At 38.8% G+C, this 18,048-nt stretch overlaps 1 protein-coding gene across 4 annotated transcripts in view; it reads left to right on the top strand.

The window, feature by feature from the left end:
* Positions 1 to 18,048, top strand: part of Tasor (transcription activation suppressor) — a 60,638-nt gene that overhangs the window by 20,576 nt on the left and 22,014 nt on the right. For all 4 annotated transcript variants that reach the window (XM_042680023.1, XM_042680024.1, XM_042680022.1 and 1 more), the window contains exons 8-14: positions 9,694 to 9,725; positions 10,669 to 10,774; positions 11,599 to 11,702; positions 11,947 to 12,050; positions 15,028 to 15,100; positions 15,205 to 15,276; positions 16,750 to 17,451. In XM_042680023.1, the coding sequence (XP_042535957.1) occupies positions 9,694 to 9,725; positions 10,669 to 10,774; positions 11,599 to 11,702; positions 11,947 to 12,050; positions 15,028 to 15,100; positions 15,205 to 15,276; positions 16,750 to 17,451 (1,193 nt within the window). The remainder of the gene's footprint in view (positions 1 to 9,693; positions 9,726 to 10,668; positions 10,775 to 11,598; positions 11,703 to 11,946; positions 12,051 to 15,027; positions 15,101 to 15,204; positions 15,277 to 16,749; positions 17,452 to 18,048) is intronic.

The raw sequence follows: 18,048 nt of genomic DNA, 5'->3' as shown, positions 1-18,048 counted from the left end.
AGCCTAGTTATTGGGAGTTTTAAAAACTTCCAGGTGATTTTGATTTTCTGCCATTATTTAGTATTATTGGTGATACCTTACAAGCTCTAATATAAAGTGGCTAAAAACCAGTGAGCAAAGTTATCCACTTTCCTTCAATGTGGTGATCCCAAGCTATTTTTTTTGGGAGGGGGCGGGGGGTCCGGTTGTGGTGCCTGAACTCTGGGGCTGCTTGCTGTCCCTCAGCTCTTCAGCTCAAGGCTACTGCTCTACCACTTGAGCCACAGTGCCACTTCTGGCTTTTTTCTTTTTGCTTATGTGGTGCTGAGGAATCAAACCCAGGGCCTCAGGCATGCAAGGCAAGCACTCTACCCTTGAGCCATCTTCCCAGCCCCCCCCCTCAAGCTATTTTTTTGTTATTTTGTTTTGTGTGGTAATAAAGATTGAACTCAGGGCCTAGACAGATTCTCTACTACTTGAGCCCCTTTTTATGTTGGTTATTTGTGAGGTAGGGTTTGGACTTCAAGCCTAGACTAAAATTCTTCTACTTGTGCTTCCCACCAGCTGTTGTACTTCTACTGTAGCTAGGATAAGAGGTGTGAGCTGCCATCTCAGCCATTGATTTAGGTGGAAATTTGACAACTTGTTTTGGGAATTTTAGAACCAAGATCCCGTTTAGACCCCTCCTGGGTCTAAAGACATTTTAAGCTAGTGAAAAAGTAAATTTAGTGATAAAGGTGAAATAGCCAAAGGTCTGAGTTTTTATACGTATTGAAAATAGCTTAGGATATCTATTAATTTGGAAATAATTTTTTTATTGTTATTGTTGGTACTGGGGCTTGAATTTAGGACCTACCTCACTTGGCTTTTTTCCACTCAAGTCTTTCACTACCGCTTGAACCACAACCTCCACTTTGGGGTTTTTACTGGCCAGTTCTTTAGTTTGATTCTGGTCTGTAGCTCTACATATTATTATATCAGTCAAGTTAGATAGACCATCCATCCTGTACCTTGAATGTGTCATATTCTTAGGACCCTGCATTTGTTGTCTCTTCTCTTTGCTAATTAATCTGCATAGCTGTTTTCTTATATTCCTGCAAGTCATTTCTTAAAGGTGACCAACTGGCTAAGGACCTCTTATTTTGTTGGTTGTAGAGCTTGAACTCAGGGCCTGGGCATTGTTCCTGAGCCTCTTTGTGCTCAAGGCTAGCACTCTACCACTTGAGCCACAGCCCTCATTCCAGTTTTCTGGTGGACAATTAGAGATAAGACTGTTACAGACTTTCCTGCCTCAGCTGGCTTCAAACTGCAATCCTCAGATCTCAGCCTTCTGAGATTACAGCTAAGATTACAAGCATGAACCACTAGTGCCTGGCTCATAAGGTGTTTCTTAATATGTACGTGTGTGTGTGTGTGTGTGTTTGTGTGTGTGTATTTGTGTGTATGTATTAGTGTGTATGTATGCATCCTGGTACTGGGGCTTGAACTCAGGGCTTTAGGCCCTATTTAGCTGTTTTGCTCAAGGCTGGTGCTCTACCAATTGAGCCACAGTTCCACGTCTAGCTTTTTTGTGGTTCGTTGCAGATAAGAGTATCACAGACTTGTCCTACCCAGGCTGGCTTCAACTTTTTTTTGAGGGGGGGGTCCGGTCGAGGGGCCTCAACTCTGGGCCTGGGCGCTGTCCCTGAGCTCTTCAGCTCAAGGCTAACGCTCTACCACTTGAGCCCCAGTGCCACTTCCCAGCTTTTTCTGCATATGTGGTGCTGAGGAATTGAACCCTGGGCCTTATACATGTAAGGCAAGCACTCTACCACTGAGCCACCTTCCCAGCCCCTTGATTTTCTTTTTTAAAGGTTTTAAATCTCTTATAATTTGTCGCATTTTTTTCTGCATAGTACTTAAAACTGTCACCATCTGTTAACTCTACTTGTTTATTGTATGCCTTTGTCATTAATTTACAAACTATTTGAAATCAAGTAATTTGTTTATCCTTACAAATCTGTTAGCTAAAATTATGGGTAAATAGTGGGAACTTATAGAGTATATCGCCTTATAAAAAAAAATGAGGGGCTAGGAAGGTGGCTCAGCAGTAGAGTGCTTGCCTCGCATGCATGAGGCCCTGGGTTCATTCCTCAGCAACACATAAACAGAAAAGACTGGAAGTGGTACTGTGGCTTAAGTGGTAGAGCATTAACCTTGAGCTGAAGAGCTCAGGGACAGAGCCAAGGCCTAGAGTTCAAGCCCCACGACCAACAACAACAACAAAAAATGAAAACACTGCTGTCTTTTGAGTAGTCATTAGGTTTGTGAATCAGTGTCCTCGCTTGTGTTCTCTCCAGCCTTGAATCCTCTTCCTCACTCGTATTGACATTACTCTGGCCTGGATTACAGTAGGTAAATGAGGCCTCTGAATATTTTATCTTTACATCTTACCCCAGAGCACAGGATTTTTTTTTTTTTGTTCCAGTCGTGAGGCCTGAACTCGGCCTGGGCGCTGTCCCTCAGCTCTTCAGCTCAAGGCTAGCACTCTACCACTTGAGCCACAGCACCACTTCCGGCTTTTTTCTTTTTGCTTATGTGGTGCTGAGGAATCAAACCCAGGGCCTCATGCATGCAAGGCAAGCGCTCTACCACTAAGCCACCTTCCTAACCCTTGTTTTTTCTTTTTTGTGGTACTGAATTTTGAACTCAATGGCTAGTACTTGGTAGGCAGTGATTTACCTGCTGAGCCTTATCTCAGCATTTTAGTTTTTTTTTTTTTTTTTCCAGATACTTATTTTTCCTTTTAGATTTTTTTTTCATCACAAAGTGCCTTGGGTTTTTGTCCTGACTGGCTTAGACCACAATCCTCTTATGTATGCTACCTGAGTAGTCACAGGTTACTGTCACCCTGCTCAGCTTCTTTTCAGAAAGGATCTTGTCAATTTTTTTTACTAGACTGCCCTTGAAACAGTGTCTGGAGGGGCTGGGAGGTGGCTCAGTGGGTAGAGCACTTGCCTTGCATGCATGAGGCCCTGGGTTCGATTCCTCAGCATCACGTAAGCAAAAAGAAAAAAAAAAGCGGGAAGTGGCACGGTGCCTCAAGTGGTAGAGCGCTAGCCTTAAGCTGAAGAGCTGAGGGACAGCGCCCAGGCCCAGAGTTCAGGCCCCATGACCGGACCCAAAAGAAAAAAGAAACAGTATCTGGAGTTACAAGTATGAGCCTCTTCTCCCAAAATAGGCAAAGCTTTCAAAAGTTGTTTTTACTTAACACTATAAACTTTTTTTTTTTTTTTTTTATTGTAAAGATACTATACAGAGGGCTACAGTTACATGAGTGAGGTAATGAGTACACTTCCTCTTGAACATTGTTACCCCTTCCATTGTTTTCCCCCTACCATCCCCTCCCTCCCTCCCTTCCCCGAGGTTCTTTTTTTTTTTTTGATTGTGATTAAGTGATTACATAATTTCAAAGTCACAAGTTCATTCTAACTTCCCTGGAGCAAATTGTCTACCACAGTCTGTAATATATAACAGTGTTCACATGTTATATACCATATTTGTGATCAGCAGCATGGGGATATTTAGTAGTGGTTCAACCAGATGAGCGGGAGTTCTTTGTTTCTTAAGTCCTGTTAGTTTTGTCGTATCACCTAACATTTTGGATTTAGCATCCACTTATCAGGGAGACCATGTACCGTTTGTCTCTTTGTTCTTGGCTTACCTCCCTCAACATGATTCCTTCTAGCTCCATCCATTTCCCTGCAAATGCCATTATTTTGTCATTTCTAATGGCTGCATAATATTCCATTGTGCATAGATACCACAATTTTTGGATCCATTCATCTGTGGTGGGGCATCTAGGTTGTTTCCATATCCTAGCTATTGCGAACAGTGCTGCAATAAACATGGAGGTGCACGTGTCCTTGTATATTGGTTCCTGTTGTTCAGGGTAGATGCCTAGAAGTGGTATGACTGGGTCGTAAGGGAGGTCAATCTTTAGCTTTCTAAGGACCCTCCAAAGTGGTTTCCAAAGTGGTTGTATAAGTGTACATTCCCACCAGCAGTGTAATAGGGTTCCTCTTTCTCCACATCCCCTCCAGCATTTGTCGTTGGCTGATTTGTGGATGTGGGACATTCTGACTGGGGTGAGGTGGTATCTCAGGGTTGTCTTTATTTGCATTTCCTTCACCACCAGGGATGATGAACATTTCCTCATGTGTTTCTTTGCCATTTTTATTTCTTCATTTGAGAAGTCCCTCTTTAGTTCCCTTGCCCATTTAGTAATTGGTTTGTTAGGTTTGGGAGGGATTAGTTTCTTGAGTTCCCTGTATATACAGGATGTTAACCCCTTGTCTGATATATTGCTGGTAAATATTTTTTCCCAATTAGTTGGTTGTCTTTCTAGCTTAGTTGCGATAGATTTAGCTGTGCAGAAGCTTTTTATTTTAAGGTAGTCCCATTTGTCGAGTCTCTCTCCAACTTGTTGTGACCCTGGGACTCTGTTCAGGAAGTTCCTTCCTGTGCCTATTAGTTCAAGTGTCTCTCCTACTCTGTCCTGCAGTAGTTTCAGAGATTCAGGTTTAATGTTAAGGTCTTTAATCCATTTTGAGTTGATGTTGGTGCATGGTGATAGGCTGGGGTCCACTTTTAGTTTTCTGCATGTGGCTGCCCAGTTTTCCCAGCACCAGCGGTTGAAGAGGCTGTGTTTCTTCCATTGTATGTCTTTGGCTCCTTTGTCGAATATCAGCTGGCTGTAGGCCTGTGGATTTATATCTGGATCTTCTATTCTGTGCCATTGGTCTTCGGGTCTGTGTTTGTGCCAGTACCATGCTGTCTTTGTGATTATAGCTCTGTAGTAGAGTTTGAAATTCGGCATGGATAGCCCTCCCATATTGTCTTTATCCCCTAGAATTGTTTTGGCTATTCTAGGTCTTTTGTTGTTCCATATAAATTTTTGGACTGTTTTCTGTATTTCAGTGATGTACGTCATTGGAATTTTAATAGGAATTGCATTGAATTTGTATATAAGTTTTGGAAGTATCACCATCTTTACTATATTAAGTCGGCCTATCCAGGAGCATGGGAGGTCTTTCCATTTCCTAGTGTCTTCTGCAATTTCTTTCTTTAACTTTTTATAGTTCTCATTAAATAGTTCTTTTACATCTTTGGTTAGGTTAATTCCTAAATATTTTATTTTTTGGGAGGTTATTGTGAATGGGGTTGCTCCCTTTATTTCCCTCTCTTCCTGTACATTATCAGTGTATAGGAAGGCAACTGATTTTTGTGGGTTTATTTTGTATCCTGCTATTTTGCCGAAGTGACTTATGATTTCTAAAAGTTTGGGGATGGAGTTTTTGGGATCGTGAAGGTATAGTATCATGTCGTCTGCAAAAAGGGATAGTTTAACTTCTTCTTTCCCTATGCGGATCCCTTTAATGTCTTTTTCTTGCCTTATTGCCCTGGCTAAGCCTTCTAGAACTATGTTGAAGAGGAGTGGAGACAGTGGGCATCCTTGCCTTGTTCCTGTTTTTAGGAGGATTGGTTGTAGCCTTTCCCCATTAAGTATAATATTGGCTATTGGTCTGTCATAAATGGCTTTTATTGTTTTTAGAAATGTTCCTTCTATTCCTATTTTCTCCAGAGCTTTTAGCATGAATGAATGTTGAATTTTATCAAAGGCCTTTTCTGCATCTGTGGCGATAATCATGTGATTCTTGACCTTGGCTCTGTTGATATGCTGGATTACATTTATTGACTTACGTATGTTAAACCATCCCTGTGTCTCTGGGATGAAGCCTATCTGATCATAGTGTATTATTTTTTTTATGTGTTTCTGGATTCTGTTAGCTAGAATCTTGTTAAAGATCTTTGCATCTGTGTTCATCAAGGAGATTGGCCTGTAATTCTCCTTTTTGGTTGGGTCTTTGCCTGGTTTGGGGATGAGTGTGATATTGGCTTCGTAGAATGAGTTTGGGATAGCTCCCTCCTTCTCTGTTTCTCTGAAGAGCTTGAGGAGTATGGGTATTAGTTCTTCTTTAAAGGTCTTATAGAATTCTGCTGTGAATCCATCTGGTCCTGGGCTTTTTTTTGTTGGAAGACTTTTGATAGCTTCCTGTATCTCATTATAGGATATTGGCTTATTTAATTGGTTAACTTCTTCTTTGCTCAGTTTGGGTAACTTGTATTTCTCTAAAAATGCATCCATTTCCGCCAGATTTTCTTCCTTTAGAGAGTATAGCTTTTGAAAGTAGTCTGTTAGAATTGTTTGGATATCTTGGGTACGTGTTGTGACGTTTCAGGTGGCATCCCTAATCCTATTAACATGGGTTTCCTCTCTTCTTTTTTTAATTAATCTTGCCAACAGGCCATCAATTTTGTTTATTTTTTCAAAGAACCAGCTTTTTGTTTGGTTTATTTTGGTTATGGTTTTCTGATTTTCTAATTGGTTAATCTCTGCTCTTAATTTGGTTATCTGGCTTCGTCTAGTAGCTTTAGGTCCCATTTTTTCTTGTTTTTCTAGCTGTTTTAGTTGCAACATGAGATTATTTACTTGGTCTGTCTCCATTCTCTTGATGTGGGCACTGAGGGCAATAAATTTGCCCCTCAGGACTGCTTTTGCTGTGTCCCACAAGTTTTTGTGAGGTGTTTTCATTTTCATTGAGTTGTAGGAAATGCTTTATTACTTCTCTGATTTCTTCTGTTACCCAGGCATTGTTAAGGAGTGTGCTGTTCAATTTCCATGTATTAGAGAAATTTCTTCGGTATGCTTTGTTATTGAGAGCTAGCTTGATTCCACTGTGGTCAGATAGGATACAGGGGATTATGTCGATCCCTTTGTATTTGCTTAAGTTCCTTGCATGAACTATGATATGGTCTATTTTGGAGAAAGTTCCATGAGCTGCTGAGAAGAATGTGTACTGTGTTGTTTTAGGGTGAAATACTCGGTAGATGTCAGTTAATTCCGCTTGAAGTATGGCCTCACTTAATTCGGTAGCTTCTTTGCCAATCCTCTGGTTGGTAGACCTGTCCTTTGGTGAGAGTGGCATGTTAAAGTCTCCTAGTATTATCGTATTGGGATCTATTTTATTCTGTAAGTTTGAGAGCATTTGTTTGACATATCTGGGTGCACCGATATTTGGCCCATATAAGTTGATGATGATCTTTTGAGAAAGGATCTTGTCAATTTTTTTACTAGACTGGCCTTAAACCAGTATCTGGAGGGGCTGGGAAGGTGGCTCAGTGGTAGAGCACTTGCCTTGCATGCATGAGGCCCTGGGTTCGATTCCTCAGCACCACATAAGCAAAAAGAAAAAAAAAAAGCAGGAAGTAGCACTGTGCCTCAAGTGGTAGAGTGCTGGCCTTGAGCTGAAGAGCTGAGGGACAGCGCCCAGGTCCAGAGTTCAGGCCCCACGACCCGACCCAAAAAAAAAAGAAACAGTGTCTGGAGTTAAAGGTATGAGCCACTTCTCCCAAGATAGGCAAAGCTTTCTAAACTTGTTTTTACTTAACACTATAAACTTTTAATTTGGTTGTCCATGCTTATTAGAAGCTCCGATTGACAGCTTTAGTTGTTTTGGTTTAAAGCCTAAATAATCTGTGTTTGGACAATCTTAGTGAAAACTATTCTCCTTTGTTCTTAAGATGCTTTGAGGCTGGGCTCTGGTGGTTGAGACCTGTAATCCTAGCTAGTAAGGAAGCTGAGATCTGAGGGTCAAGGTTCAAAGTCAGCCCAGGAGAGAATGTCCACAATACTCTTTTTTTTTTTTGTCGATCGTGGGGCTTGAATTCGGCTTGGGCACTGTCCCTGGGCTCTTCAGCTCAAGGCAAGCACTCTACCGCTTGAGCCACAGCACCACTTCCGGTTGTCTAGTGGTTTATTGGAGATGAGTCTCACAGACTTTCCTGCCCGAGCTGGCTTTGAACCTCAGATCTCAGCTGCCTGAGTAGCTAGGATTACAGGCCTGAGCCACCAGCAACGGGCTACACCATACTCTTAACCACCAGAAAACTGAAGTGGTGCTATGGCTCAAAGTGGTAAAGTGCTTGCCTTGAGCTGAAGAGCTGATGAACAATGTCTAGGCCCAGAATTCAAACCCCACAATTGACCAAAAAAAAATGTTTGAATTCATGTATGTATAAAGTATTGCTATTTCTTCGTTAGAGTGAAAATTGTGTTTTTCAATTTTGAACACAATATCTATTATATAAATATGCCTAAATATATAAACATTTTATATTCACATAATTTTTGCTAAATATATATCTATACATTTTAAGTATGTTCCATTATTTTTTATTTAAATTTTTGGGCGAGTATTTGGATTGATCTCAGGGCCTACTGTTCTCACTCAAGGCTGGTGCTCTACCATTTGAGCTATAGGTTTGCTAGCTTTTTGGTGATCAATTTTAAATAAGTCTCAAGGACTTAACTGCCCAGGCTGGCTTCTGACCTCAATCCTCAGGTAGATTACAGGGGTGAGACACTGGTACTGGCATTTTTTTCCCTACCTGCCTTAAGTTTGTATAAATATGGTAATAGGAGGAAAGGTGTGTGTGAGTGAGTGTGTGTGTGTGTGTGTGTGTGTGTGTGTGTGTGTGTGTGTACACTGGGGCTTGAACTAAGGACCCAAGTGTTGTTAATGCTAGCACTCAGCCATTTGAATCACAGTTCCATTTCCAGGTTTTGGGTGGTAAATTGGAAGTAAACATCTCATGTAAGTACTTATTTTTCTTTATAAATAGTCTTTGGTTTACTTTAATGAGTAATTACAAATGGAATTTGTTCTTTCTGCTTTTATTTTCTTGTGCAATATGCCATAAAAAGTAGCACTTACAGGGCTGGGATGTAGATCAGTGACAAAGTGCTTGCCTAGTAAGTGCAATGTCCTGGGTTTGATCCCCAGTACCAAAAAAGAGACAAGATAAAATAACCAGCAAAAAACTGGGCTGTAGGCATATCCCAAATGATGAGAATGCCAGACAAACAAGAAAGCTGAGTAAGCACAAGGTCCTGAGTTCAAATTCCGGTACAACTAAAAAAACAAAAAAGCTCTCAAAGCATAATGTTTAGAATCCAAAGCCATTATAATTCATAAAGTCACGAAATAAATGTTTAAGCTGGGTTTCAGTTGCTCATACCTGTAATCCTAGCTACTTAGGAGGCTGAGATTTGAGCATTGTGGTTTATAGCCAGCCCAGGGAGGAAAGTCTATGAGACTCTTATCTCTAATAAATTACTCAGAAAAAGCAGGAAGTGGCACTGTGGTTCAAGTGTAGAGTGCTAGCCTTGAGCACAAAGAGGCTCAGGGACACAGCCCAGGCCCTGAGTTCAAGCCCCAGGACTGGCAAAACACAAAAACAAAAATAGCACCTAAGACCTAGCACCGTTGGCAATACTTGCTATTCAGGAAACTGAGATCTGAGGATTGTTGTTTGAAGCGGTCCTGGGCAGGAAAGGCTGTGACTCTTATCTCCAATTAACTACCAAGAAGCTGGAAGTAGAGGTGTGGCTCAAATGGTGGAATGTTAACCATTAGCAAAAATTGCTTAGAGACAGCACTCAGTCTGGGGCTTAACGTAGACCAGTTGCCCTGTGTTCATAAGGCTATGAATTTGATCTCCAGAATTGCAAACAAACAAAAACAAATAACACTTATATTAAGGTCCTGAATGTTAACTTTCATGTTGTTGCCAATCAATAATTTCTTTTTCTTTTTAAAAATTTGTTTGTAGATCTAACAGCTTTAATGCAGATAGAAACATAGGTAAGAGTTTTCTTTTTTTAGTTTTATAAGTTAAAACAAGTTTCAATAGTGAAAGATGAATAAATGTTTTTATTTTTGTAATGAATAAAAATCTGAAAGTATGAAAAAGCAAGTATGTCCATGATATAAGATCAACATTTTGTCATCATGCATGCATAAGTGTCTTTTTAAGAAGAGGTACTCTAATTGAAAAAAATGACAAAAGTATTTGAAACACGTAATTTTATTTTTAAAGATAAAAATAGATTACATTGCTCAGACTTCACGCTCCACCAGTATTTTTTAAATAGTTCAGGTTGTATTCATACTGTTGAAAGCCTCAGCCTCCCTAGTGTTTGAACATTATAAGTATGGGGTACCATGCCTGGCTTACTTGCGTTTTAAAATTATTAAAGTCAAGCCGGGTGCCGGTGGCTCACACCTGTAATCCTAGCTACTCAGGAGGCTGAGATCTGAGGATCGCGGTTCAAAGCCAGCCTGGGCAGGAAAGATGGTGAAACTCTTATCTCCAATAAACCGCTAGAAAACCGGAAGTGGTGCTGTGACTCAAGCAGTAGAGTGCTCGCCATGAGCTGAAGAGCACAAGGACGGCGTCCAAGCCCAGAGTTGAAGCCCCAGGACAAAAAAAAAAACAACAAACTTATTAAAGTCAGCAGACATTTTGTATTTACAAAAGGTAAAAATGAGTTACAAGCAACATTGACATTATCTTAAGGTTCTTCATAACGAAAATGAGCAAATAGGTGACATTGTGGGCATAAAGAAAAATGTACTTGAAGCTAAAATCCCAATATTTGGATTTTTCCAAAATGGAAAGTTACCTCTGTGTTTTTCAACTTAAACCTTGTTTCTAAGTACTTTGTAGTAAATATGTATTTCTCATTTCTAGTAATTACATACTTCTATTGGCTCAAGCAATGATCTCCTTATTCTTTTTGTTTAGATAAATGTAACTACACTTTATGGAAAGGACAGCTTTTAAATAAAGGAAAGCTTCTGTGCTATATTTCTTTGAGGTCATCCACGCGGGCATTTTTGCCTATTAAGCTGTAAGTATGGAGCATTAAATAGCAATTCACTAATGCAGTTCTCTCAGTTTCTTTAGCTTTTTATATTTTTTTCACATTTACAATTTATTTTGTTCCCTAAGAAATGAGTATGAGTAGCTAGGATTACAGGTATGAGCTACCAGTGCCCAGCTGAAAGATAATTTTTGAAAGTTTTATCCTGATTATATAGATTATTTTTCACTTGATGTTTTATATCTAGTAGACATAAAAGTTAACTAGTTTTTGTTTAAAAGAGCTTTGATATGTTTCGGTAAGTTAGATTGTACAGACAATTTTCAGTTCTATAGGTCTAAAATAGAATAGAAAGGTTTAAAATGATCTTTTGTTAACACCGAAGTAAAGGTAAGGCCATAGTGAAAGTTTAACAGTTTGTTATTGAGGGCTGAAGATTTAGCACAGTGGTAGAATGAAAATTCTGTGTTTGATTCTCTAGCACTTCAAAAAAGATATGAAAGTTTATACTTTAATTATTTTAAATAAAAATCATAATTTTATTGTTTGTGGTTAATAAAATTGACATAGGATTAAGTTCTGGCTTAAGGGTATGGAAGGTGGGCAGTGTTGCTACAAATCTATTTACCTATATATAGGTATCTGAACATTCTATATCAAGTACTCTTTACAATAAAGCAAGTAAGTTATTAATGAATATACTCTTCTATTTTCTACCAAGTGTATATATTTGTCTGATGAAGGGGAGAAGAAAGTGGGGGAGAGAGGGAGGGAAGGAAGAAGAGGGAGAGGCATAACATTATTAGAATTTACAGTTCAGGCATGGCAACATGTTATTTATTTTCTTTCAGTCCTGAGAAGTTAGATGTTGAAACAGTTATGAGTATTGATCATCTGAAGCAGAAAATTCCTCCAGCATTGTTTTATAAGGAAACCTACTTAGGTCCCAATGAAGGTAATTTAATTTTTTAAAAAATTTTATCGGGTGGGGGAGGGGTATGGGGGCGGAGCGGGGAGGGGGGGGAGATGGGAAGGGATGGGAAGGGGAAACAAAGGAGGAGGCAACAATGCTTGATAAGAAATGTACTCATTATCTTGTCCATGTAATTGTAACCCCTCTGTACAGTATTTTCACAATAAAAAGAAATTATCAGAAGAACTTGATTTGGATATTTACCATGTTATTTTTTTCTTACCAGTTTTGAAGAATGGGATGTATTGTAGCCTTTATGAAGTTGTAGAAAAGCCAAGAATTGGAAATAACTTGGAAAGTTTACTGCAAAAACTGGAGAAAGAAAAACTTGTGAGTGATAGCTGTTTGAATATTCTTTTCTCTTTCTCAAAATTATCTGTGATCATATTGAAACCGGGTTTTTAGACCTCAGGCCCAAAGTCCAGAAGTCGCAGGTTTGGTCTGGCCATTTGCCTCCATATGCCAAAGAAAAATGGCAAAGGACAGAGATAGGAGGTTTATTATATTGCAGCCATGGGAAGATGACACTTTCATACACCTTTAGTCTCTTCAGACATATAGAGACATTGGCTTCACTTTAAATAGGTGATGGGAAAAACGTATTCACGTAGGTAAAAAGTCCCAAGTCACAGGTATTGCCTTGTTGACCATTATTAGCTCAGTCTTCATCCCTAGAGGAATTCCAGGAAAGTTACCGCTTTATCACTGGAACAAGATGGGCTCCTGAGGATTTTAACTGTGTCCATTAATATTATGGAAAGAAGACACTACTTGTTTGAGGGGCAGTTTCCATTCCATACAGATGATGATCAGAATCTGCTTTTCTTCTACAAAGAGGTGATTACAGAGGAACTGCACCAGATGAAAGGGCATAGATTCAGAGTTGAACTTTTAGTTAATAGATAGGACCCACCCAACAAAAGCAATTTTTTTTTCCTTTTTCTTTTTTTCTTTATTATTTGGTGTTAGTCTTGGGGCTTAAAGTCCAGATCTTGGTGTTGTCTTTCAGAGTTTTATTTATTTCATTTATTTATTTTTTTCTTGTTCAAGGCTAGCCATGCCTTTTTTCTCTTCTTTGCTCAAGGTACTTGAGCCACAGCTTCATTTCCAGCATTTTGATTTTTTGGTTGTTAGAGATAAAAGTATCACAGACTTTCCTGCCTGGGCAGACTTTGAACTGCATTTCTCATATTTCAGCCTCTTGGATAGCTAGGATTATAAGTGTAAGTCATCAGCCCCCACAACTGGCAGCGAATGCATCTATTAAAGTTGCCTTTTACAATGTGAATATTTAAAAATTTTTTTTGTCTCTGAAAGTACCACAGGTCTCTACCACCTGTTCTAATTTAGTTAATATTATTTTTATAGCTATCACTCTTTTGGCCATTACACTAGACCTTCTTGAGACCAATATGTCTTATGAAGTATCTTTATCTTACTTTACAGTTATGAATGTGATCATCAATGTTTGTTGAGTGTTGTTTTTTGGGGACAGTACCAAAAAAATCAGAGCCTGATTCTTATTGGGGGGGGGAGTAGTGGGGTGGTGTGTGTGTGTGTGTGTGTGTGTGTGTGTGTGTGTGTGTTCTACCACTTGAGCCACAGCTCCTCTTCCAGCTCTTTTAGTACTTAATTAGAGATGAGTCTCATGGACTTGCTGCCTAGCCTGACTTTGAATTGTGGTCCTCAGCTATCAGCCTCCTGAGCTAGGATTACAGGCATGAACCATAAGAGCCAGGTTGTGGTTAACGATTTTTAACCAAGAACCCCTTAAATTTTATGTATTCATTTTGGTGCCACAGGGCTTAGACTTTGTCCCTGAGCTTCATTTGCTTAACATTAGTTCTCTACCACTTGAGCCACAGCTCCACTTAAGGCACCTTTTTTTTTTTTTTTTAAGTTTGGTGGAGATAAGACTTTTCAAGTTTGGTGGAGAGACTTTTTTGCATGGCCCATCTTCAAACTATGGTCCTAAGATCTCAGCCTCCTGAGTAGCTAGGATTACAGAAGTGAACTGCTGGCACCCTTAAAACATTTTTACCTAGCTAGCTTACAAATCTTTGGGCTAGGTGTCTTGGGGTGATTTTTTTTTTTTTTTTTTTTTGGGTCCGGTCGTGGGACCTGAACTCTGGGCCTGGGCACTGTCCCTCAGCTCTTCAGCTCAAGGCTAGCACTCTACCACTTGAGCCACAGCGCCACTTCCGGCTTTTTTCTTTTTGCTTATGTGGTGCTGAGGAATCTAACCCAGGGCTTCGAGCATGTAAGGCAAGTGCTCTACCACTGAGCCAACTTCCCAGCCCAGTCTTGGGGTGATTTATCTCCTCATTCTACATTCTTTTTTTTTTTTTTGGTCGGTCGTGGGGCTTGTACTCTGGGTCTGATCACTGTCCCTCAGCTCTTCAGCTCTAGGAGAGCGGTCTACCAGTTGAGCTACGATGCCACTTCCAGTTTTCTGGTGGTTTATTGGAGATAAGAGTCTCACGGACTTTCCTGCCCGGGCTGGCTTCGGACTGCGGTCCTCAGATCTCAAAGCCTCCTGAGTAGCTAGGATTATAGGCATGAGCCACCAGCACCAGGCTACTTCATTCTTTTGAATGCACTATTATATTTGTATTAGGTTTCTGTTTTCCTAGAAAGTCTGACTATAAGATATGCATTTTGCCTTGTTCAGTTCCTGAGTGGAAACATACTTTATTCAAAATTACCCAGATGTCAAAGAGTATTTTAAAACTTGTTTTATTACCAACATCCAGACACTTATTTTCTGAGTTGATGATGGAAATTTTAGAAATTTTTAGTCTTTATAGCCCAGAAAAAAATTAACAAGTTGGTTTCATTATTAATTAGAATAATTTCAGCAATATTGTCATTACATTATGGGAACAGAAAATTTCTTGTGCTTGGTATTCTGTTAATCAGCAGTCAGTTGATGTAGTTTTTGTATTTGGTTTTACCTGCTGAGGTAAAAAGCATTTTTAATTCAATAGCATTATTTTCATTAAAGACACTAAACTAAAAACTTTTGTTGTTGTTCTAGTCATGAGATTTGAAAGTCTGGGCCTGGACACTGTCCCTGAGATTTTTTTGCTCAAAACTAGTTCCACATTCGATTTTGTTTTGGTAGTTAATTAGAGATGATTTTCATGCCTGGGTGGGCTTAGAACTCTGATCCTTACCTAGGACAACAGGCATAAGCCTGCCTGTTTTTTTTTCTTTTTCTTCATAATTATCAGAAAGTGCTATTTGTCTTCCTTTCAGTGAGTGATATTAAAACAAATAAAATCTCTTCCCTCTTTCAAAAATTCAGGTTCTTGTTAAGCCTTTGGGAGACCAAGGATACCTTTTTCTTCTTTCTCCTTGTCAGATGGTTCCTCCTTATGGTAGGTAATTGTTGTTTAATTTTTACAGTTTAAACTTTAAAAAAAAGCATATTGCTAATGAATTTGATTGTGTTTTATTTGCTAATTTGGTTTCTGTTTTATAGAACATCATACAGTCAAGTCTCGAGTCCTACATGCCCTGTTTCTATTTCAAGAACCTAGAACTATAATTACGTGTAAGTTCTTTGAATATTGAAATCTAATTACTAAAAGATGACTACATTTTACTGAATTTTTTCAGATGAAAAACTTAGCAGCATTTTATCTTTTTCTACATCAGGTTTTGGGCAACACTCAAGTTATTTAGAGGAATTATCAGTAGAAATATGTATTTTATGACTTTTTCTTGCTTTCTTGTTTTGTTTTGTTCTGTTCTGTTTTGGTTGGTCACCATGGGGCTTGAACTAGGTCTGGGTGCCGTCCCTCGGCTCTTCAGCTCAAGGCAAGCACTCTACCTCTTGAGCCACAGCACCACTTACGGTTTTTCTGGTGGTTTATTGCAGATGAGAGTCTCATGGACTTTCCTGCTCTGGCCAGCTTTGAACTGTGATCCTCAGATCTCAGCCTACTGACTGGCTAGGATTACAGGTGTGAGCCACTGGTACCTGGCTATGACTTTTTCTTACTATAGAGAAAACTTCTTTTGGTGGCACTGAGGTTTGAACTTAGGGGCCCTGGTTGGCACTTTGCCACTTGAGTTTACCCTCCTACCCTTTCTATTTGCATTAGTTTTTCGGATAGGGTCTAACAGTTTTGTCTGCTTTGGGATTCAGTCATCCTACCTCTGGCTCCTGAATAGCTGGGAATTACAAGGTATGAACCTTCTGTCCATTTTTTCATAGAAAGTCTCACTCATTTTTTTGTTCTGACTGACCGTGAGCTGCTGTTCTCATATCTCTGCCTCCCAAATATCTAGGGAGTTACTGGAATATCCAACTGTCCCTGGTAATTTGTTGTTGTTGTTCTTTTTATTCAAGTTTGATTATAATTAGTATAGGACTATATAGGTAGGTTATGAAGGTCTCGTGTGATTTTTTTTTTTTTTCCTTAAGTTTACTCAATTTTGTGTCCAAATTTTCATGACTTTTAACTGTCATGTGCCAGGTTAATTATCATGTCATTCCAAATGAATAAGAATTTTGGGTACTAATGTTAGAGAAAATTGGTTAGATCCTACAAATTGCTTACTTATGTGTTAAGAATGAATCTTTCAATTTGGGTATTTATTTACCTGTATTTCTCTTTATGGAAAAAAAGATAGTTCAGGTGGAGCTAAAATTGCTGCATTTCAGAAGAGGGGAGAGGACAAAGGGGGAGGAGAGAAAGACAGAGTTGGGGGAGGATGACTATCATTTGTACGACTACTCTCTTATCCTTACATTTTGATTGCTGCCATTTGAATTGTGTAGGGATGGTAGAAAATGAAGATCTCCAGTGAGTGGGTGTTTATTGTTAGTATGTTCTGCTCTTTGATTTGTTTGACTTGCTTACTGGTGTGTTTTAAACAAACACATGCTTTATATTTGGGTTGCATGCTCATCTGGTTGAGAATTAGTGTATCAGTGTTGTTGCACATCCTTGACACTTTGCAAGTCTGTGTTTGATTAGTTCCTTAATTAATAACATGATTTGCTTTGTTTTATTTGCAGCACAAAAAGGTCCAACCAATGCAGCATCACAGGAAAGGCATGAGAGCATGCCAGATGTTTTAAAAATAACTCAGTTTTTACAATTTGCGTTGATTCAGTGTCGAAAGGAATTCAAAAATATAAATACTATAAATTTTCATTCTGTTGTTGAAAAGTATGTAAGTGAATTTTTTAAGCGAGGTTTTGGCTCAGGTAAACGAGAGTTTATCATGTTTTCTTACGATGCACGATTAGATGATAGAAAGTTCTTATACTCAGCACCAAAAAATAAATCCCATATTGATGAATGTTTGCATACATATATTTTTCAACCTGAAATGTATCAGTTACCTATTTTTAGATTGAAAGAGCTATTTGAAGAAAATAGAAAACTTCAGCAGTTTAGTCCACTTTCAGATTATGAAGTTCAAGAAGAAGAAATGAATGGCACAAAAATGAAATTTAGAAAACGAAATAATTCAAGGAGTGAAACTATAAAATCTAGAAAGCAAAAATCCTCTCATTCTTTGGATTATGATGAGGATAGAGTCAAAGAATTGATTAACTTAATTCAGTGTAGGAAAAAAAATGTGGGTGGGGACTCAGACACTGAAGATAAGAGAAGCAAATCTGTCATGAAGAGGAAACTTGAGGATCTACCTGAAAATATGAGAAAACTTGCCAAAACAAGTAATTTGCCTGAAAATTGCCATCTGTTTGAAGGTAAACTAGCGCATTGTTCATATTATAAGAACTGAAAATACACAAAACAAGTTCTTTTTTTCTCTAATACAAGGATCTGTAAATTAAAAAGTTTGGGGCCAAAAATGTGTCTTGATGTTTGTAAAGAAAAACATTGGCATAGTTGGGACAAGGACTGCTTATGACACATGAAGCTAAAATATTTGTCATTTCTTAGCCTGATACATCAGATTTCTGAATTGTTTGGTTGAGGACAGTATGACAAAATTTATACTCAGTTACTATACTGATCAGAGCTCTTAATCTTTAACCCTTTATTTTCATAAGTAAATAAGTATTACTCTAGAACATTGGGTTCTTATAGGGTATTGCTTCATGAAAGAAGGGACCTTCTGAGTTTAAAATGAAAGACTTAGATATAGACTTAGGAATGGCTGGCTTTCTGCTTTTCCTTGCTTGCCTGCTTGCTTTGCTATACTCTTGTTACAGTTGACAGAATGATAGATTCTTATCTAAGTGTGTTAATAAGTATTGCAAATAATTTAAAACATGTTGTTGTTTTTTTTTTTGGGGGGTCTGTTCATGGGGCCTGAACTCTGGGTCTGGGCACTATCCCTC

Source organism: Dipodomys spectabilis, unplaced genomic scaffold (assembly GCF_019054845.1).
Source record: "Dipodomys spectabilis isolate Male_0828 unplaced genomic scaffold, ASM1905484v1 ptg000054l, whole genome shotgun sequence".
Lineage (NCBI taxonomy): Eukaryota > Metazoa > Chordata > Mammalia > Rodentia > Heteromyidae > Dipodomys > Dipodomys spectabilis.
This window is presented reverse-complemented; position numbering and strand designations above follow the sequence as displayed.